At 36.6% G+C, this 22,195-nt stretch overlaps 1 protein-coding gene across 1 annotated transcript in view; it reads right to left on the reverse strand.

Annotated features, from left to right (window-relative positions):
• FAM81B (family with sequence similarity 81 member B) overlaps positions 1-22,195 on the reverse strand; it is a 62,195-nt gene that overhangs the window by 9,976 nt on the left and 30,024 nt on the right. The window contains 2 exon segments of the mRNA XM_079146033.1: positions 16,559-16,665; positions 19,063-19,192. Of these exon segments, the coding sequence (XP_079002159.1) occupies positions 16,559-16,665; positions 19,063-19,192 (237 nt within the window).

Here is a 22,195-nt window from a genome sequence, read left to right on the forward strand (position 1 = left end):
TGGTCTTGAAAATAAAGTTGAACAAACTGAGAAGATGTTAAGAAATCATGAATAGAACCTCCAAGAATTAAGGGATATCATGAAAAGACCAAATTTAAGAATTATTGGGATTGAGGAAGGCACAGAGATACAAACCAAAGGCATGAACAACCTGTTCAACAAAATAATGTCAGACAATTTCCCAAACCTGAAAATGAAATGGAAAATCAAATACAAGAGGCTTATAGAACACAGGGTGCACAAAATTACAACAAATCCACTCCAAGATACATTATAATGAAAATATCTCACATATAAAATAAAGATAGGATTTTAAAGGCTGCGAGAGAAAAGCGTCAGATTACATATAAGGGGAAACCAATATGGATATCAGCATATTTCTCAGCCCAGACTCTAAAAGAAAGAAGGGCTGTAACAATATATTTCAAGCTCTGAGAGAACATGGATGCCAACCAAGAATCCTATTCCCAGCAAAACTAACCTTCAGATTTGACAATGAAATAAAATCTTTCAATGATAAACAACAAGTTAAAAGAATTTACAAATAGAAAACCTGCCCTACAAAACATTCTCAGCAAAATATTTCGTGAGGAGGAAATGAAAAGCAACAATACTAGTCACCATAGGGAGGAACTACCCTAAAGGAAAAGCCAATCAAAGGAGAAATCAAATCAAGTTAAAAACCAAAAATAAGCCAAAATGACCAGGAATACAAATCATATCACAATAATAACCCTGAATGTCAATGGCCTAAACTCAATAATCAAAAGACATAGACTGGCAGATTGGATTAAAAAGAAATACTCAACAATATGCTGCCTTCAGGAGACTCATTCATAGAAAAAGACATCTACAGACTAAAGGTGAAAGGATGGGGAAAAACATAACATGCACATGGACCCAGTAAAAAAAGCAGGGGTCTCCATCCACATATCAGAAAAAGTGGACTTCAACCTAAGTTAGTCAGAAGGGATAAAGAAGGACATTTCATACTGCTTAGGGAAGCATAAAACAGCAAGATATGACAATTTTAAATATTTATGCCCCAAACAATGGAGCATCTATGTATATCAAACAAGCCCATTCTCAACTTTAAGAATCAAATAGACCAAAACACATAATAGTGGAGGACTGTAACACACCATTTCTCACCTCTGGATAGATCCTCCAAACAAAAACTGAACAAAGAAACTATAGAACTAAATAATACAATCAATGATATAGACTTAATGGATATTTACAGAGTATTTCATCCATCATCGAGCGAATACACTTTCTTCTAAGCAGCTCATGGATCCTTCTCCAAAATAGACCATATGCTATGCCACAAAGAAGCCATTAGAAATACAACAAAAAAAAAAAAAATAGAGATCCTACCTTGTATCCTATCAGACCATAATGGAATGCAATTAGAAATGAATGATAAAATAACAAACAAAAACTACTCATACACCTGGAGACTAAACAATATGCTATTGAATTTGTGTAAATAGAAGACATCAGGGAAGAAATAAAAAAATTCTTAGAGGTAAATGAGAATAATGACACAACATATCAAAATCTCTGGGACACTCTGAAAGCAGCACTAAGAGGAAAGTTCATTGCATTGAGCTCATACATTAAAAAAATTAAAAGTCAACAACTAAATGACCTAACATTACATCTCAAAGCCTAGAAAAAGAACAGATCAACATCATAAATAGAAGAAGACAGGAAATAATTAAAATCAGAGCTGAAATCATGAAATTGAAACAAGAGAAACAATTCAAAAATTGACAAAACAAAATGTTTTTTGGTTCTTTGAAAAAGTAAACAAAGTGATAAACCCCTAGCCACACTAAAAAAGAGGAGAGAGAAAACTCAAATTACTAGAATTCGTGATGAAAAAGGAAAGATCACGACAGACACATTGAAATACATAACATAATTAGAAGCTACCTTGAAAATCTATATTCCAACAAAATAGAAAATATCAAAGACATTGACAAATTTTTAGAGACATCTGATCCTCCCAAACTGAATCAGGAAGACATACACAATCTAAACAGATCAATTTCAAACACTGAAATAGAAGAAACTATCAAAAGCCTACCAACCAAGAAAAGCCCAGTGCCAGAATTCTACAAGACCTTTAAAGAAGAACTGATACCAATCCTCCTCAAAGTATTCCAGGAAATAGAAAAGGAGGGGACCCTTCCAAATTCATTCTATGAGGCTAGTATCACTCTGATACCAAAACCAGACAAAGGCACATCAAGCAAAGAAAACTTTAGACCAATATCCCTGATGAACATCGATGCAAAAATTCTTAACAAAATACTGGCAAATTGCATACAAAAATATATTTAAAAGATAGTGTACCATGATCAAGTGGGGTTTATCCCAGGATTGCAAGGTTGGTTCAACATCCAGAAATCAATAAATGTAATTCATCACATCAATAGGCTTAAAGTTAAGAATCACATGATTATTTCAATAGATGCTGAGAAAGAGTTTGATAAAATACAGCACCCCTTCATGCTTAAAACACTAGAAAAAATAGGGATAGTAGGAACATACCTCAACATTGTAAAGGTTATCTATGCTAAGCCCATGGCCAACATCATTCTTAATGGAGAAAAACTGAAAGCATTCCCTATAAAAACTGGAACAAGACAGGGATGCCCTCTTTCACCACTTCTATTCAACATCACCCTTGAAACACTTGCCAGGGCAATTAGACAGACCAAAGAAATTAAAAGAATACAATTAGGAAAAGAAGAACTAAAGCTGTCATTATTTGCTGATGACATGATCCTATATTTAGAAGATCCAAAAAACTCCGTTAGAAAACTTCTAGAACTAATAAATGAATTCAGCAAAGTAGCAGGATATAAAATCAATATGCACGAATCTAATGCCTTCTATTCATAAGTGATGAATCCTCTGAAATAGAAATTAGGGAAAACCACTCGGTTCACAGTAGACACAAAACAAACAAACAAAAAAACCAAAAACCAAAAAACAAAACAAAACAAAAAAAACTTGGGAATTAATCTAACAAAGAGCAGAAAGTCCTCTACAATGAAAACTACAGAACATTAAAGAAAGAAATTGAAGAAAATCTTCAAAGATGGAAAGATCTCCCATATTCTTGGATATAGGCAGAATTAACATTGTCAAAATAGTCATTCTACCAAAGGCACCATACAGATTCAATGCAATTCCAATTAAAATCTCAATGACATTCCTTATAGAAATAGAGAAAGCAATCATGAACTTCATTTGGAAGAACAGGAGACCTCAAATAGCCAAACAATCCTGAATAGAAAAAGTGAAATGGGAGGTATCACAATACCAGACATTATACTATACTACAGAGCAATAGTAACAAAAACAAACATGGTATTGGCACCAAAATAGACAGCAGATCAATGGTACAGAATAGAAGACACAGAGACAAACCCACATAAATACAGTCACCTCATACTAGACAAAGGAGCCAAAAATGTACAATGGAGAAAAGATAGCCTCTTCAATAAATGGTGCTGGCAAAACTGGAAATCCACATGCAGTAAAATGAAATTAAACCTCTATCTCTCACCCTGCACAAAAATCAACTCAAAATGGATCAAGGTCATAGGATTTATACAGAGACCCTGCACCTAATAGAAGACAAAGTAGGCCTGAATCTTCATCATGTTGGCTTAGGATCAGACTTCCTCAACAAGACTCCCAAAGCACAAGAAATCAAAGCAAGAATCAATAAATGGGATGGATTCAAACTAAAAGTTTTTCTCAGCAAAAGATACAATCAATAATGTGAAGAGAGAGCCTACAGAGTGGGAGAAAATCTTTTCCATAGGCACTTCAGATACAACACTTATCTCCAAAATTTATAAAGAACTTACAAAACTTTACACCAAAAATACAAAGAACCCAATCAGGAAATGGGCCAAGGATCTGGACAGACACTTTACAGAAGAAGACATACAGGCAATAATAAATATATGAAAAAGTGTTCAACATCTCTAGTAATTAGAGAAATGCAAATTAAAACAACTCCAAGATTCATCTTACTCCAATTAGAATGGTTATTATCAAGAACACAAATAATAATAGATGTTGGCGTGGGATGTGGGGGAAAAGGCACACTTTTACAATTGCTGGTGAAGTTGCAAATTGGTGCAGCCACTCTGGAAAGCAGCGTGGAGAAGCCTCAGAAAACTTGGAATGGACCCACCATTTGCCCCAGTTATCCCACTCCTGGGTTAAAAACCCAAAGGATTTAAAATAAGCATACTACAGTAACACAGCCACTTCAATGTTTATAGCAGCTCAGTTCACTATAGCTAGATTGTGGAACCAACCTAGATGCCCTTCAACAGATGAATGGATAAAGAAACTCTGGTATATATACATAATGGAATATTATTTAGCCATAAAGAATAATAATATTATGGCATTTGCAAATAAGTGGATGGAATTGGAGGATATCATGCTAAGTGAAATAAGCCAATTCCAAAAACCAAAGACATGAATGTTTTCCCTGATAAGTGGAGAATGATATATAATGGCGGTGGAGGGGGGGGGAGTGAGAGAGAATGGGAAACTTTAAAATATGTAAAAGGAAATGAGAGGGAGGGGGCATGAAAAATGGTGGACTGAGACAGACATCATTACCCTATGTACATGTATGATGATTATACAAATGTATGAATCTACATCGTGTACAACCATACAAATGAAATGATATACTCCATTTGTGTACAATGAATCAAATGTCGTCTATAAAAATTAAAAGATATAAAAAGTGATATATACACACAAAAAAAATTCAAAAGAATTCAGTGCCTTTGGCCAAGTGTGAATGTTAAAAAAAAGTGGCCTTTAGTGAACTTTAAACACAGAAGATATTTTGAATATATTTTCATTTTTGGTAACTATATTTGAAGAAGAGATTAAAAAGACCATATGATATTATTTCTCTGGAGATTGAGTCTAAGATTTTCAGTTCATGTGAGAAGCAGGAAGTTAATTCCAAGAAATGCTGTTTTTCTACTGAGTTCATTCCTATAGTAGAACTCAAACTAGTTTCTTCTTAATGTTCTGTGATTTCTAATTAGTGACACTAATTAAAAAGCAATTCCAACTCCGCTCTCATAGGAAGACTTGTTTCTTGGTCACTCCAAATTGTACTTGAACTTAAATCCCAATACCTTTATAACCTGTTTCCCGGTTGCCCAAGCAAATTAATCTGCATAGTTCATTTATTAATGGGTGGAATTGTGAGGTGGAGGCATATGGACTGATAAAAACAACTTGAGCTTCAGGATCAGACACTTTCTAGCAGTGTGACTTGGGCAGCTTACTTAATCTCAATGGTAATAAATGTTCTCATCTTTAAAATGGGGATAAGATTCACTCTTTAAGGCTGGGTATAATGAGCATATGGAGGACTTAGTGACTGATAGACATTTATAAATGATAATCTTATATATATTATTTCTGCCTACTGGCATATCTCATTTAAAAATTTCTTAACTTTTACTTTACCTGTGTTTAGCTTTTCATTTATATATGTTTTCTTCCCAACTGTATGTGCCTGGAATAATGCCTTTAGATATTCCAAAATACAACTTACGTATTATAAATGCTCAAAAAAATCATTCAGTCATTCATCAGTTTCTATTTGTGTTTGTAATTGCTGGATGCTAAGTATACAAAGATGAGTGAGACAGAGTCCTGCTTTGGATAGCTTTTAATTTCTACTGTGATAATGTTTTCTGTGTTGAGTGATAAGATCTGAGTCTATGGATTTGCTTCATTGACCATTTTTTTTCTTTTCTTATAAATCACTATCTACTAAGCAGTATTAGCAGTAAGAACTATCTAGGGAGTTATGAACAGCTGCTGTCTCTGCCAAACCCTTATTAAAAGATGGCTGTATTTCATTATGGCCAGGACTCTTGCTATATAAGCATTAAGTTGTTGGCTTTAGGACATTAGTTAGCTGGACATCTGACTAAGACTTTTCTAGAAGGAGGGTCCACGGAGGGCTTCAACGCACATCTCCTTTATCAGATCTAGTGTTGATGCCAAAGTTCCAGGAATTCACCAGGAAACCCCCAGACATTATTGTGGCTTCTAAGTTTAAGGTAAAATATAAGTTCAGTTGACAATTAAACTAGAAATTGTCAAAGTTTTTAAATAGGAAAGTTGCTTATTTAAACTTAACCCTTAATGTTATTGAAATGCTTTTATTCAAGTTAATCTCTTTGTTCAGAGAAATTTCTTCCTTTAAAAAAGAAAAGCAAATTCTGTAACCAGTTTACTTTAGTTTTAAATTATATGTATCTTAAAATTCTAATATTGTGGTGATTTATATATTTTTTAAAAAAGTCATAGAACTACAAACTATTGTTGTTCAAAGGTAACCTTGCTAAAATCTAATATACCGGATTAAAACAGAAGTGCTTTGTTTTAAAAAGTCCTCCTACATTACTTTCCTTTTGTGTAAAATATATTTGTAACACATATCTCAGTCAAGAGATTAATATCCCTAATGTGAAGGAATCCTACAAATTGATAAGTCAATGATTTAAAAAAAATCCCAATACAAAATTTGACAAAAGATGAGAATTGGGGGCTGGGGTTGTGGCTCAGTGGTAGAGTGAGTGCTTGCCTGGCATGTGTGAGGAATTGGGTTCAATTCTCAGCACCACATATAAATAAATAAAATAAAAATCCATTGACAACTAAAAAATATTTTTTATAAAAAGATAAGAATTGTCAGTTCACAGAAAAGGAAAGCAAAATAATGTAAGGAATGCAAATTAAAACACATGCTATTTTTCATCCTTTAATTGTCAAATAGTAAAAAGAACATATCCAATGTTAAGAATGTATAGATGGGGGGGTTTTCAAGATGGCGGCCTAGAGGGTGGCTGCATTTCGTGTTGCTCCAGGACTCAGGATTCAAGAGAGGAGATATTGGGACGCTTGGGACCAACTCAAAGCAGCCGGGTGACTCTCACCCCCTGGGGGGGCATCCCGGATGGGACGGGGGTCCCAGAACGCAGGAAACTTTGTGAAGTAGAACTGCCGGCGAGACGCCCCTCCCCCCGCTGGAGCAGTGAACTCGGATAGCTGGGAGCGCCGTAGAGGAGGCCGCTCGGCACAGCGCTGGGACTCGGAGCAGCCACTGGGGCTCCGGCGGCTGCCCGGGGGAGGAGTGGCGGGGAGAACTGTGTGGACTCAGGACACCGGGGCCTGCCCTGAGGAGGAGGAGAGGAGCGTGGCCACTTGGATTCGGAGAGACTGCACCAGAGCTGCAGGCGGTTGCCAGAGGAGAAGCTGTGCGTCGAGCTGTTTGGAATCAGAACGACGCTTCTGAACCCCGGGGCCTGCCCTGAGGACGAGGAGGAAGAGGAGCGGCCGCTTGGATTCGGGTGACTACACGGGAGCTACAGGCGGTTGCCAGAGAAGTGGCTGCGTGGCGAGCTGTTTGGACTCTGACCACTTCTGAACCCCGGGGCCTGCCCGGAGGAGTAGGAGAAGGAGGAGGAGGAGCGCGGCGGGTCATTTGGACTCGCAGTGACTGCATTAGCGCTCCAGGCGGCTGCTCAGAGGAGAAGGCGAGTGGTGAGTTGTTTGGTCTTAAAGTGACAGCTCCTGAACACAGGGGGGCTGCCTGGAGGAGAAGCGTGGTGGGACGCTTGGTCTTGAGTGGCCGCACCAGAGCTCCGGGCGGTGCCCAGAGGACCCGTGCAGCGGGTCACGTGGATTCAGAGCCACTCAGAGGGACTGCTCCTGAACACCCGGGGGGTTATCTGGAGAAGGAGGAGGAACGGGGAGGGTCACTTCGACTCGGAGTGATTGATTGCCCCGGGCTACGGGTGGTTGGTGGGAGGAGGAAGCACGAAGTGAGTTTCTTGGACTCCTAGTGACCGCACCGGCATACTGGGCGGCTGTCTGGAGGAAGAGGCCTGTGGCGGGTCTCTGGGACTCAGAGCGATTGTTCGGGGCCACAGGTGGCTGCTCAGAGGAGGGGCCACGCAGCCAGGCAATTAGGTGCAGAACAGGGTCCCAGGATCTAGGAGGCTTCTGGGTGGAAGAGCCGCACAGAGACAGGCTTAGGGCGGAGCGAAGGTTCCAGGCCTATGGGCAAATTCTCTGAGGAGGGGCAGCCTAAGGAGATTCATCTGCGAAGGGTGAGGCTCCCAGGCCCAGGAGGTAGGGCCGGGCCCCTGGAAACTTTGCAGAGGAAGGCAGCCCAGCCCAGGCAGTAGCTGTAAATTGAGGGGAACCTCTAGGAGGAACTGACCAGCGAGACCTCCCCACTGGGTGAGTCTTCCCTGCCTGGTGAGGTTTCCCCACAAGGACGGTAAAACCAGGGACACAGGCCCAAACAGGCCTTGCCTCAGCCCACAGCCTAGGTCCCCTTTGGATGACCATTGGTCAACAAGTGGAGGCACCTCTGCCCACTAGCAGGGAATATACCCCACCTGAAGGCCACCACTCCTAGAGAGGCAGCTTCCTTGTGGAGCACCGCATTATCAACTTCCTCCAAGACTTCAGCCTACTGAAGGCTAAGAGGGGATATATATAGAAATCTTCAGGGACATTGTAAATCAACAGAGGAAATCTGCAATATCTCAGCGGTCCACTGATATCTGAACAATATGAGAAAACAAGGAAAGAAAATGCTGCAAACAAATCTAGATGTTACATCAATAAACCCAACGACAGCATGGCAGAAGAAATGACAGAAAAGGAGTTCAGAATGTACATAATTAAAATGATCAGAGAAGCAAACGACGAGATGAAGAGCAAATGCAAGCATTGAATGATCGCACCAATCGACAGTTAAAAGAGCAAATACAGGAAGCAAAAGATCATTTCAATAAAGAGTTAGAGATATTGAAAAAAAACCAAACAGAAATCCTTGACATGAAGGAAACAATAAACCAAATTAAGAACTCCATAGAAAGCTTATCCAATAGGATAGAACACCTGGAAGACAGAACCTCAGACATTGAAGACAAAATATTTAACCTTGAAAACAAAGTTGAACAAACAGAGAAGATGGTAAGAAATCATGAACAGAATCTACAAGAACTATGGGATATCATGAAAAGGCCAAATTTAAGAATTATTGGGATTGAGGAAGGTCTAGAGAAACAAGCCAAAGGAATGAACAACCTATTCAATGAAATAATATCAGAAAATTTCCCAAATCTGAAGAATGAAATGGAAAATCAAGTTCAAGAGGCTTACAGGACTCCAAATACACAAAATTACAACAGACCCACACCAAGGCACATTATAATGAAAATACCTAACATACAAAATAAAGACAGAATTTTAAAGGCTGTGAGAGAAAAGAGCCAAATTACATTCAGGGGGAAACCAATAAGCATATCAGCAGATTTTTCAATCCAGACCCTAAAAGCTAGAAGGTCCTGGAACAACATTTTTCAAGCCCTGAAAGAAAATGGATGCCAACCAAGAATCTTATACCCAGCAAAACTTACCTTCAAATTTGACGATGAAATAAAATCCTTCCATGATAAACAAAAGCTAAAAGAATTTACAAAAAGAAAGCCAGCATTACAGAACATTCTCAACAAAATATTCCATGAGGAAGAGATGAAAAACAAAGAAGCAAATCAGCAAAGGGAGGAATTATCCTAAAGGAATTGTCAAATAAAGGAGGAAACAAGTTGTGTCAAACAAATAAATAAAGAAAATTTTAAAAATGAACCAAATGACCGGGAAACCAAATCATTTCTCTATAATAACCCTGAATGTTAATGGCCTGAATTCATCAATCAAAAGACATAGACTGGCAGACTGGATTAAAAAGAAAGATCCAACAATATGTTGCCTGCAAGAGACTCACTTCATAGAAAAAGATACCCATAGATTAAAGGTGAAAGGATGGGGAAAAACATACCATGCACATGGACTCAGCAAAAAAGCTGGAGTATCCATCCTCATTTCCGATAATGTGGACTTCAAGCCAAAGTTAGTCAGAAGGGATAAAGAAGGTCATTTCATACTGCTTAAGGGAAGCATAAATCAGCAAGATATAACAATCATAAACATCTATGCCCCAAACAGTGGCTCATCTATGTATGTCAAACAAATCCTTCTCAATTTCAGAAACCAAATAGACCACAACACAATAATACTAGGTGATTTTAACACGCCGCTCTCACCACTGGACAGATCTTCCAGACAAAATTGAACAAAGAAACCATAGATCTCAACAACACAATCAATAATTTAGACTTAACGGACATTTATAGAATATACCATCCAACCAAGAGTGAATACACTTTCTTCTCAGCAGCACATGGATCCTTCTCTAAAATAGACCATATATTATGCCACAAAGCTAATGTTAGCAAATACAAGAAGATAGAGACACTAGCATGTATTCTATCAGATCATAATGGATTGAAGTTAGAAATAAATGAAAGAGTAAAACACAGAAACTATTCCAACATCTGGAGATTAAACAATATGCTATTATATGATGAATGGATAACAGAAGATATTAGGAAGGAAATTAAAAAATTCTTAGAGGTAAATGAGAACAAAGAAACATCATATCAAAATCTCTGGGACACTATGAAAGCAGTACTTAGAGGGAAATTTATTTCATGGAGCGCATTTAATAAAGAAGTAAAACCTCAACAAATAAACAACCTAACACTACAGCTCAAAGCCTTAGAAAAGAAGAACAGAACAGCACCAAAAGTAGTAGAAGACAGGAAATGTTAAACTCAGAGCTGAAATCAATGAAATTGAAACAAAAGAAACAATACAAAAAATTGACAAAATAAATAGTTGGTTCTTCGAAAAAATAAACAAATTGATAAACCTTTAGCCACACTAACAAAGAGAAGACGAGAGAAAACCCAAATCACTAAAATTCGGAATGAACAAGGAAATATCACAACAGACAGGATGGAAATACAAAACATAATTAGAAGCTATTTTGAAAATCTATACTCCAACAAAATAGAAATTTCGAAGACATCAACAGCTTTCTAGAGACATATGAATTGCCTAAACTGAATGAGGAGGACATAAACAATTTAAATAGACCAATTTCAAGTACTGAAATAGAAGAAGTCATCAAAAGCCTACCAACAAAGAAAAGTCCGGGACCAGATGGGTTCTCAGCCGAGTTCTACAAAACCTTTAAGGAAGAGCTCATTCCAATACTTCTCAAAGTATTCCATAAAATAGAAGAGGAGGGAAACCTCCCAAACTCATTCTATGAAGCCAATATCACACTGATACCTAAACCAGACAGAGACTCATCAAGGAAAGAAAATTTCAGACCAATATCCTTAATGAACATCGACGCAAAAATTCTCAACAAAATTTTAGCAAATCGCATACAAAAACATATTAAAAAGATAGTGCACCATGATCAAGTGGGTTTCATTCCAGGGATGCAAGGTTGGTTCAACATCAGGAAATCAATAAACGTAATTCACCACATTAATAGACTTAAAGTCAAGAATCACATGATTATTTCAATAGATGCAGAAAAAGCATTTGATAAAATACAGCACCCCTTCATGCTCAAAACACTAGAAAAAATAGGGATAGTGGGAACATTCCTTAACATTGTAAAGGCCATTTATGCTAAGCCCATGGCTAATATCATTCTAAATGGTGAAAAACTGAAAGCATTCCCCCTAAAAACTGGAACAAGGCAGGGATGCCCTCTTTCACCACTTCTATTCAACATCGTTCTTGAGACTCTGGCCAGAGCAATTAGACAAACCAAAGAAATTAAAGGGATACGAATTGGAAAAGAAGAACTCAAACTATCCCTGTTCGCTGATGACATGATTATATATTTAGAGGAACCTGGAAATTCCACCAGAAAACTCTTAGAACTCATAAGTGATTTCAGTAAAGTAGCAGGTTACAAGATCAATGCCCATAAATCCAACGCATTTTTATACATAAGTGATGAATCTTCAGAAAGAGAAATTAGGAAAACTACCCCATTCACAATAGCCTCGAAAAAAATAAAATACTTGGGAATCAATCTCACAAAAGAGGTGAAAGACCTCTACAATGAGAACTATACAACACTAAAGAAAGAAATTAAAGAACACCTTAGAAGATGGAAAGATCTTCCATGTTCTTGGATAGGAAGAATTAATATTGTCAAAATGGCCATACTACCTAAAGTGCTATACAAATTCAATGCAATTCCAATTAAAATCCCAATTGTGTACCTTACAGAAATAGAGCAAGCAATTATGAAATTCATCTGGAAGAATAAGAAACCCAGAATAGCTAAAGCAATCCTTAGCAGGAAGAGTGAAACAGGGGGTATTGCAATACCAGATCTTCAACTCTACTACAAAGCAATAGTAACAAAAACGGCATGGTATTGGTACCAAAATAGAAAGGTAGATCAATGGTACAGAATAGAGGACACGGACACAAACCCAAATAAATACAATTTTCTCATACTAGACAAAGGGGCCAAAAATATGCAATGGAGAAAAGATAGCCTCTTCAACAAATGGTGCTGGGAGAATTGGAAATCCATATGCAACAGAATGAAACTAAACCCATATCTCTCACCATGCACGAAACTAAACTCAAAATGGATTAAGGACCTCGGAATCAGACCAGAGACCCTGCAGATTATAGAAGAAAAAGTAGGTCCAAATCTTCACCTTGTTGGTCTAGGACCAGACTTCCTTAACAGGACTCCCATAGCACAAGAAATAAAAGCTAGAATCAACCACTGGGATAGATTCAAACTAAAAAGCTTTCTCTCAGCAAAGGAAACTATCAGCAATGCGAAGAAAGAGCCTACAGAGTGGGAGAATATCTTTGCCAATCATACTTCAGATAGAGCACTAATCTCCAGAATCTATAAAGAACTCAAAAAACTCTACTCCAAGAATTCAAATAGTCCAGTCAACAAATGGGCTAAGGAAATGAATAGACACTTCACAGAAGAAGATCTACAAGCAATCAACAAACATATGGAAAAATGTTCCACATCTCTAGTAATAAGAGAAATGCAAATCAAAACCACCCTAAGATTCCATCTCACCCCAATTAGAATGGCGATTATCAAGAATACGAGCAACAACAGGTGTTGGGAAGGATGTGGGGAGAAAGGTACACTCATACACTGCTGGTGGGGCTGCAAATTAGTGCAGCCACTCTGGAAAGCAGTGTGGAGATTCCTTAGAAAACTTGGAATGGACCCTCCATTTGACCCAGCTATCCCACTCCTTCGCCTATACCCAAAGGACTTAAAATCAGCATACTACAGAAATACAGCCACATCAATGTTCATAGCTGCTCAATTCACAATAGCCAGACTGTGGAACCAACCTAGATGCCGTTCAATTGATGAGTGGATAGAGAAACTGTGGTATATATATACAATGGAATATTACTCAGCCATAAAGAATGATAAAATTATGACATTTGCAGGCAAATGGATGAAATTGGAGAATATCATGCTAAGTGAGATAGGCCGATCTCAAAAAGCCAAAGGACGAATGATATCGCTGATAAGCGGAGGATGACACATAATGGGGGGGAGGGAAGGGTTAGAGTTAGGGTTAGGGAGGGGGGCAAGTATGGAGGAAGGAACTACTGTATAGAGGGTAAAGAGGGGTGGGAGGGGTGGGGGGAAGGGAAAAAATAACAGAATGAATCAAACAACATTGCTCTATGTAAATTTATGATTACACAAATGGTATGCCTTTACGCCATGTACAAACAGAGAAACAACATGTATCCCATTTGTTTACAATAAAAAAAAAATAAAAAATAAAAAAATAAAATGAAAAAAAAAAAAAAAAGAATGTATAGATGTATAAATGCATTTTCATACATTTCTGATAGGAATGTCCAGATTCACATTTACTTATATAAATGACTGACTCATCTATAAACCTGTTTCCCAAAGTAGTGAAGATGGAAAAGAACTTACTATCACATTTTAAGAAAGAAATTTTTAAAAATCAATAAATACATATACTCTTTGACCTAGGAATCTTGCCTGGAGAAATAACAGCTCCAGAATCTAAGGATATCTAAGGATAGACACGTAATCATTATTTGGTTATGATGACCACAAACTAGAAATAATCTATTCAGCAATAAGATAAATGGTTCAATTATGGCATATTTGTGAGTTATAATATGCAGCTATGAAAAATAATGTTAGGATAATATTCATGGATCTCAAGGAGTATGTAGGATAGAATGGGAAAATTGAGTAATTTATGTAGAATTTATTTTATTATTTTATTTATTTTTTGTTGTTCCGGGCATCAAACCCAGGAACTCACACATGTTAAACAAGTGCTCTACCACTCAGCTACATCCCCACCCCAGAAATTTATTTTAAAAACCTATACTCTTGGGGTGGAGATGTAGCTCAGTGATAGAGAGAGGACTTGTCCACCACATGTAAGGCCCTGAGTTCAGGCCTCAGTACTGCAAAACAAAACAAACAAATAAAAATCCTATACTCTTTTCTGTGTATATATATATATATATATACACACACACACAGAATATATATATATTTTCTGTATATATATATATATATCTCCTATACTCTTTTCTGTGTGTGTATATATATATATATATATATATATATATATATATATATATAGTGTATATATCCATTTTTCTGCTATGTGTTCATATTAACTAGGAGGAAAAAATGGAAGGATATATATCCCTGCTGCTGGCAATGGTTACATTATGGAGCTGAATGACCTCTTTTCATTTTAGTTTTATTTTGTTATACTAAGCACATATTGTTTTAAATGGAGGAAATTTAAATAGAAAAGAGTCAGTCTTGTAATTAAATGAATTATTAGAGTTCATAATTATTTGTCTAGGAAAAATATGAATTCTTTATCACCTACTGAAAACACTGCCAAAATTTTAAGACTTCATTATTTAAAATGAAAAATTGATTCAAATTCATACTGTTATACAAATGTTCAGATTCACATTTAACTATGTAGATGACTGTCATCCATAAACCTATTTCCCAGAGTAGTGAAGATGGAGATGAGCTTCATCATTATTGAAGTAGTCAACCCTAGATCTCAAACATTTCCCTTTTCTCTCTTTTCTCGTTTTCTATTTTTTAACATTCTTTATCTTTTCAAGTCTGTCTTCATTCTTCCACTCTGGAGTATAAGTCCCAGTTCTTCCATCTCTCCCCTAGGAAATCAGTTCTTAAACTGTACATATGTAAATAGTTTACCTTTCTACTTTTCCTTTGGATACTTTTCTTTGTCTTACTTTCAAGCAAAAGGCCTTTTATTAAGCATCACCGATGTATTTTCTGGGTACTCTCACTGTGCTAGAATTCAAGAATCTCAAAGTGCTTTCATAAGAGTGTGAAGAAAGTAGGTATTTTATGTTTACTCAAGATATCCACCTATATGCATTTAGTGATAGCTAGTGTTTTTCATCAATTTTTAGGACACACATATTTTCCATTTTAACATGTCCAAAATCAGGTAGGTTAAAATGATGTTATGCTATGGCTTAATTGTTAGTTTCATGTCTTAATAATGGTGCATCTTATCATTGGATGGCACTTAGATTTAATGAAATAAGGCAGAGATAGGGAGAAGTGGAGAAAGCAGAGTGTAATCAGAATACTGGATTTGACCAAAGCATTAAACCAACATGGTATGGGAAGCAAAGAAAAAAGAACAAGCATACCAGGGACAGTTAAGTAGCATCATCCAAGTAACTAGAATTTTCTTTTGCCTACACCAGAACCCCTGAACAGTGATAGTCATTTAAACAAGAAAGGAAGATTTGAGAATGAGGGGTCAGTACTTTTTCTAAATTCTTTTTTAAAAACATTTTTAGTTGTAGGTAGACAAAATACCTTTATTTTACTTATTTATTTTTATGTGGTACTGAGGATCCAACCCAGGTCCTCATACGTGCTAGGCAAGCTTTACCACTGAGCTACAATGACAATCCCAAGTGGGGAGGGGAGTAATTTAAACATCTGCAGAAACTTGTCTCCTGTACTACTTTCTCTGCGGAGTGGGGCAGGGGGGATTCAGTTTAAGACATGATGAAGACTAGTTTTAAAAATGGGTAATGAAAAGAAGTGAGTAGAGGTTATTAGAAGAAATCTAAAGGAAAAGATTGTAAATCAAAATTGCTTTGAAACATATCTGATAATCTTGGGAAATCAATTTATATTCAGTAGTGCTTTACATTGAGGCATTTAATTTAAAATTGGTCATAAGTTAAAATTGCTGTATAGGAAGGGTCAGAATGAATGTCAATTCAGTTGAGATATTATGCAAAGAGTATGACAAAATTGATATTCATATTTCTTCTTTTATGAATATTGTATAAGTTGCTTTAGTGTAGAATATTGTCTGCTTTGGTTTGCTACTTCATTTCTTGATCAGGTTCAAATTCCTGGGATAGGTTTTTATTTAGTGCCAATGCTTTTAATAGGCAAAATTCTTTGGAATGCACTTAACAGAATTAAAAATCTTCATTCACTTACTTGAATTCCAAAAGGTTCATTTCATGGCGATAATCTCCCTGGACCATCTTTAAATTTGAGGTTTGCTCAGAAGTGGAAGCCTCTATCTTTCCTAAGAGCTGCATTACCTAATGAAAGTACAAGAGGGAGCTTTTTTGTGTATGAGCAAAGCCACCAGCACTTAGATGAATTATATTTTATTCCTAAAGCAGCCAGGAAACAGACTTGAACTGAAAGCATGTTTGCATTTGAAAATGATTTTTTTTCAAATGAGTATGATTCACAGTATAGTCACACTATATTCAGGGAAAGAATAATGGGAAGTGCTTCATTTGCTGTCCATAATATTCTTTTATATAATAGGCTAACTAATGATATTTAAAAAACTTGCCTTAGTTTATTAATTTGATACTTTTAAAAAAAAATTTCTGTCTCTTTGGTTACAATGTAAACAATTGTATCCTTTCACCACTATATTCTCAGTGCATATTAGGTGACTAATTGTCAATAGTCAACAAATACTTAGTGAATAATATTCAAATGCACAGTTAGGCTCTGAGGAAAACACAAATGACCACACACGACTGATCAACCTTCAGGTTCTGTGATCTCCAGCTAGTATTCTGACATGACCATAAATGAATCACAAGTGAAATGACTTAGGACATATTAAGATAGTGGGGAAAAAGGTTCTATTCTGAAATTTATAAATAGAATGCCTTTTGCATTGCTAGAAGCATTGGAGAAATTCCTTTAGGTACAAGAACTGGATTAAAAAAGAGATGTAGAATTGCAGCACAGTGATTGTGTCTGAACTAATCATTGTCAAGGAGAATGAAACAGCACTGGCCTTGGACAAACAAAATTCAACCCCTGAATAAGGTGATCACTCGAAGAAAGTGGGTATTTGGTACAATTAGTGTTCTCTTAGCAAAGAAAGGGGTGAGTGATGGAAGGGTTTAAAGAGATACATATTTAGTGGGCAAACAATAGCACCTGAATGGTTGTTTAATTTTAACAGGGTGAAAGCAGAAATTTTGATAATAAAATAATAGGGGACAGGAAAGGAAAAACAGGCAGAGAAATCAAAAGGTTAGATAAAATATTATTCAAGACAAATGTCAAAAAGTGGGACAAAGGTGGCAATTTTTATAGCTGAAGAGAAAAATCCTCAGTGAAAAAAAAAGAACTTTGAACCTATTTTACTGTAAATACTGAATTGGAAGGCAATGACTTTTTAGGATAAACCAACACATTTTTGGATTCTTTATTGTGCAAATAAGTAAAATACAAATAAGGATATAGGAAGATAGAAAACTATACATTTTATTTAATAGATTTATTTACCAAACCATGTAGCTTGCAAATAGCCAACATTTTCCCTGTGCCCATGAGCATTTGCAACAACTACACATGCATGTGACTATAAAGAAAAATCTCAAAAAAATCTTCCTTTATTCCAAAAGGAAGGAAAAATCATAGGCCATTACTCTACTACTCTAACACTAGAAATTAATAAGAAAAGTATATGCAAAGAAATAAAAATCCAACCACCACTTGAATAAAAAATAGTCTTGAAATTCTAGTGTTAACTTCATGTTTGACGTGATATCTACTGCAAAGGACATAATTTGTCCAAGGGTGTAGACTGCTATACCCAAATGATCAGTGTGTGTCCAGACCATTCTTTTCCACAGACTGCTCCCAGGAACTCCATGAAATACTCCTTGTGGCATTGTTTTTCCCACAGGAACCAGACCCATATTGCAGACTAGAGTTCTTTCAATCTCAGACAGCTCTCACCCCTTTTTCCTCATAGATTTTCCTCTCAGTAAATCTCTTATTCATCTAATTCCATTATGGATTTGACTTCTCAAAGGGTCTGAACTAACACATATGTCAAAGAGTAAATCAACACTGCAATTACAATTTACTTAGGAAATGAAAATAAGTCCATTACATATCAAAAGGGCACAGACAAATCTATAAGCAGATAACTACTTCTAGGTAGCCAGTGCCCCTGGGTATTAAGGGCAAGTCAGAAAGCACAGATAATAAGCAGGGGCTAGTGAAGAGATGGCCTTTGAAATTCAGGCCAAAGAAATGTTGTTTTTGTTTTTTTTAATAAGAGAATAACCCATTGCAGGGTTTTAAGCAGGGATGCAACATGATCAACTCACATTAATGTTGGACCTTTAATAATAATAGCTTCCTTGGGAAATGCTCTGTTCATGATCCCTGGCTCCAGTCTTTTAGGGGAAGCCAGAAAGTAAGCGAATGATGGTAACAGTGAAATCAGGTAGTCTATAGACATAATGAGCAGTAGTGCTAACAAATAGGTGGCCCTCATTAAATATTTGTTGACTGGACTGACAGTACATATGCACAAGCTGTCAGATTATGCATTTTGGAAGAAAAGTTCTTTTAAAAAGATTACCACCTGACTGGGCATTTTGATATGATGTAATGAATGAGCTTACTTCCGCTAGTAACACACAGCATGAGTCCCATCTCTTTCCAGTTACCTTCATATCTAAGTTCTTGGAAACAGTGTCCAGGGCAGATATGAGGTCTTGAATTGATTTCTCTATTTGCCGGTACTCATTCCTGATAAAGTGTATGTCTCCAGAAAGCTTCATGATGCTTGAGTCACATCTAGTGCCAACATGGAAATCTGTGTGAGATCAACAGCCTCATAACATTTTAAATACTCTAAGATCTGTACATTCATTTGATGGCAAAAGTTCTAAAGGTTTTTGGAATAACCTGTTGGTAGATGTAGCAGCATGTATAGGAATCTCCTTCTTCATTTTTTCCCTTCCTGATGAGAGAGAAACCAGTTTGAAAGCATTGGCCCAAACCAGAGCACCAAATTGGTATACAGGGAACATTGGAATAAGTTGGGGCAATGTTTACATTTTCAGCATATATTAATTTATTCAAAGGACTTTTAACAGATTTTAATTTGGGGGGAATACACCCTGCTGTCTGTGGTTAGGCAAAATTGATAAAATTTCCTCTTCTTTATCATGTTTTGGATCCACTTTGCTCCTTTTAATCCAAATGTTTTGAATCCACTTGACCCCTAGATCACCAGTTCTCCTCTTTTGGGTAGAAAAGGCACCCCAGCCAATCCATCTTAAAAAAGAAAAAAGAAAAAAAGAAAGAAAAGAAAAGAAAAATCACCTTCTTAGCCCCAGTCAAAACTCCTGTTCCTTGAGTGGTCTCAGCCAGCCTTTGTTTTATATAGGGACAAAAATAATTCATATTAATGTTTGAATGAAGCTTTTGTTCGTTTGATATTTTAGGGAAGGAACTCAGTGAGATGGACCTGAGTTGAAGATTAACCATCTTCCCAGCATCTCAGGGAAGAAAACACAGAGCCCTAACCCTCCTACCATTACACAAGACCTCTTTTGGGAGACAGCAAGCTACATACTGAATGAGTGATCAGTTTCATTAAATGTTCCCTGAATTCATGACGGATGAAATGGAGAACACTGAAGGACTGTGTCTTATATGTCTGAATTATCAGAAAGCACTTTAACAATTGTTATTTCATAAAATAACTGTTTTGACTATCTTCGAATACTACGAGAAACTATATTTTCATGTTGCCGTGCTAAGTGCTATAAGTATTATTTGTATTATGACCATCGATATTTTTATTTTCAAAAATGAAAATTTTTCCTTAAGATTTTTGATGCAACAGAATTGAACCAAAGGTGTTAAGAAGCATGCCCTTGAAGGAATGGATACCAGATGACTGGTGATGGGAGCAGAGGCTACTGGAGAAAATTTTAGGAATCAGTCTGGTCAAGAATAGAAGCAAAAAAAAAAAAAAAAAAGAATAGAAGTAAGATGGTATACACCAAGTCATGCTCCAAAGCCATTTTCTATGTTTGTCTATAGAAACTGTCACTGTCAGAACTGTACTCCTATTATTGATTAGTTGGAATGTCCTTATGTGAATTTATATTAAAATCCCCAAAGAATACATGGAAATGCTTGCTGCTCCACTGCTTCCTGCTACCTCCTTCCATCCCTTCCTCACTTTCTACCCCCAGGGACATTTGCCTGTGCATTGGAGGCCACTGGCCTCCATTGTCAGATTTGGTCTCTGATGTCAGGCCAGGCTTTGAGTTCTGGCTTTGTTACTTTCTAGGTTTGTGATCTGGGACAAGTTTCTTCTATGAGTTTCAGTTTTCCTCGTCTGAAAAAAAAAAAAAAAAAAGAGGGGGGAGGATAGCAATGCCAGGGTCACTATACAGCTGCACAATCTGTCTACCATGCAACTCCAGAGGGTGTCAGACACTTGGGCAATAGTGCACACATATCTCAGGAGCACTATGTGTTCAACCTATAGAACTTGAGTGGAGGTCCTGAGTACACTACTTTGCAAAGTTATTCAAGGAAGGAGGTGATGAATGTAAAGCAAGTGGCCAATACCTCGTGCAGAGGGAACGCCCATCAAGATCAGCAGTTAGCATTTATTAGTCATCTTGCAGCTGCCACCTATTCAGCCTCACCTCCTCTGGTCTCCCCCACAAACCCAACCTATGCATGTCAAAGTGAAGGATTGATAAGCAGGTTTCAAACTGCATACTTTGTTCCAAAAGGAAGTTCTCCACCTACTCTTTAAAATGGTTTTATTGTTTGTATTAAAATAGTAACGTGCCCATTGTAAAAAATCTCATATAATACAGAAAAAAAAAAGAAAAGAAAAGAAAAAGAAAGAAAAAATGAAGAGAAGAGTTAATATAGTTTAAAATCCCACTTCTCAAAAATAATATTGTTACTATTTGGTCATTATTTTAATAATAGACGTGTGTATGTGTGTGTGTGTGTGTGTGTGTGTGTGTACTTATATGTAGTTGTCCTTTGGTTTCTATAGGGGAATTGTTCTACGACAGCCCCAGAGCCCAGAAGATACCCCGTCCACAGATTTTTCAAGTGCTTTAGATTAATGGAATCCTGCCAAATACTTTAAGTAAATTTTATTTTACCTGTTATACTAAATGCAGTGTAAATGCTTTGTAAATATTTATTATACTGTTATTGTTTAGGGAATAATGACAAGAAAAAGTCTGTACATGTTCAGTACAGTATCGCTGGCTATGTATTTCACATGTATTTCACTACGAGAGATATTTGTTTCTAAAATAAAGAAGTTATAAAAAGTTATTGTAGATTGGAATTGTTATTTTTTTTTTTACAATCCCATTTTGTCATATGGGATATGACAAAAACGGAGGAAATAAATTTATATACTTGTTCCTTCAACAGTTCTGTGAATATTTTGCTATTTTTAATGCTAAATTTTGTGACGTGTATATTGTGTTCTGTATGCAACCAGAATTCCTACAGTTGTTGAATCTTTATTCTTTATTTAGATTCTATGGTTCTTAACAGTCCTTTTAAATCATGATTCTTTTTCAGAGATTCCTTTTTTTGTTGTTTTTTAATTCCTTAGTTGGCCAGATTTTGTCATTCAGATTTCAAAAGAAGGGCTCAGTAGTGTTAGAATTCTTAAGTTCTTAAGAAATCTGTTCTCTTACATCTGAAAGGTAAACATGACAGATGTCACTCCATTCTTTTCTGGTGCTGGTTGAGATATAGAAGTCTGAGGTGATTACGCTTTTCCCTTTTGTGTGATTT

This window comes from Sciurus vulgaris, assembly GCF_902686455.1.
Source record: "Sciurus vulgaris genome assembly, chromosome: 6".
NCBI lineage: Eukaryota > Metazoa > Chordata > Mammalia > Rodentia > Sciuridae > Sciurus > Sciurus vulgaris.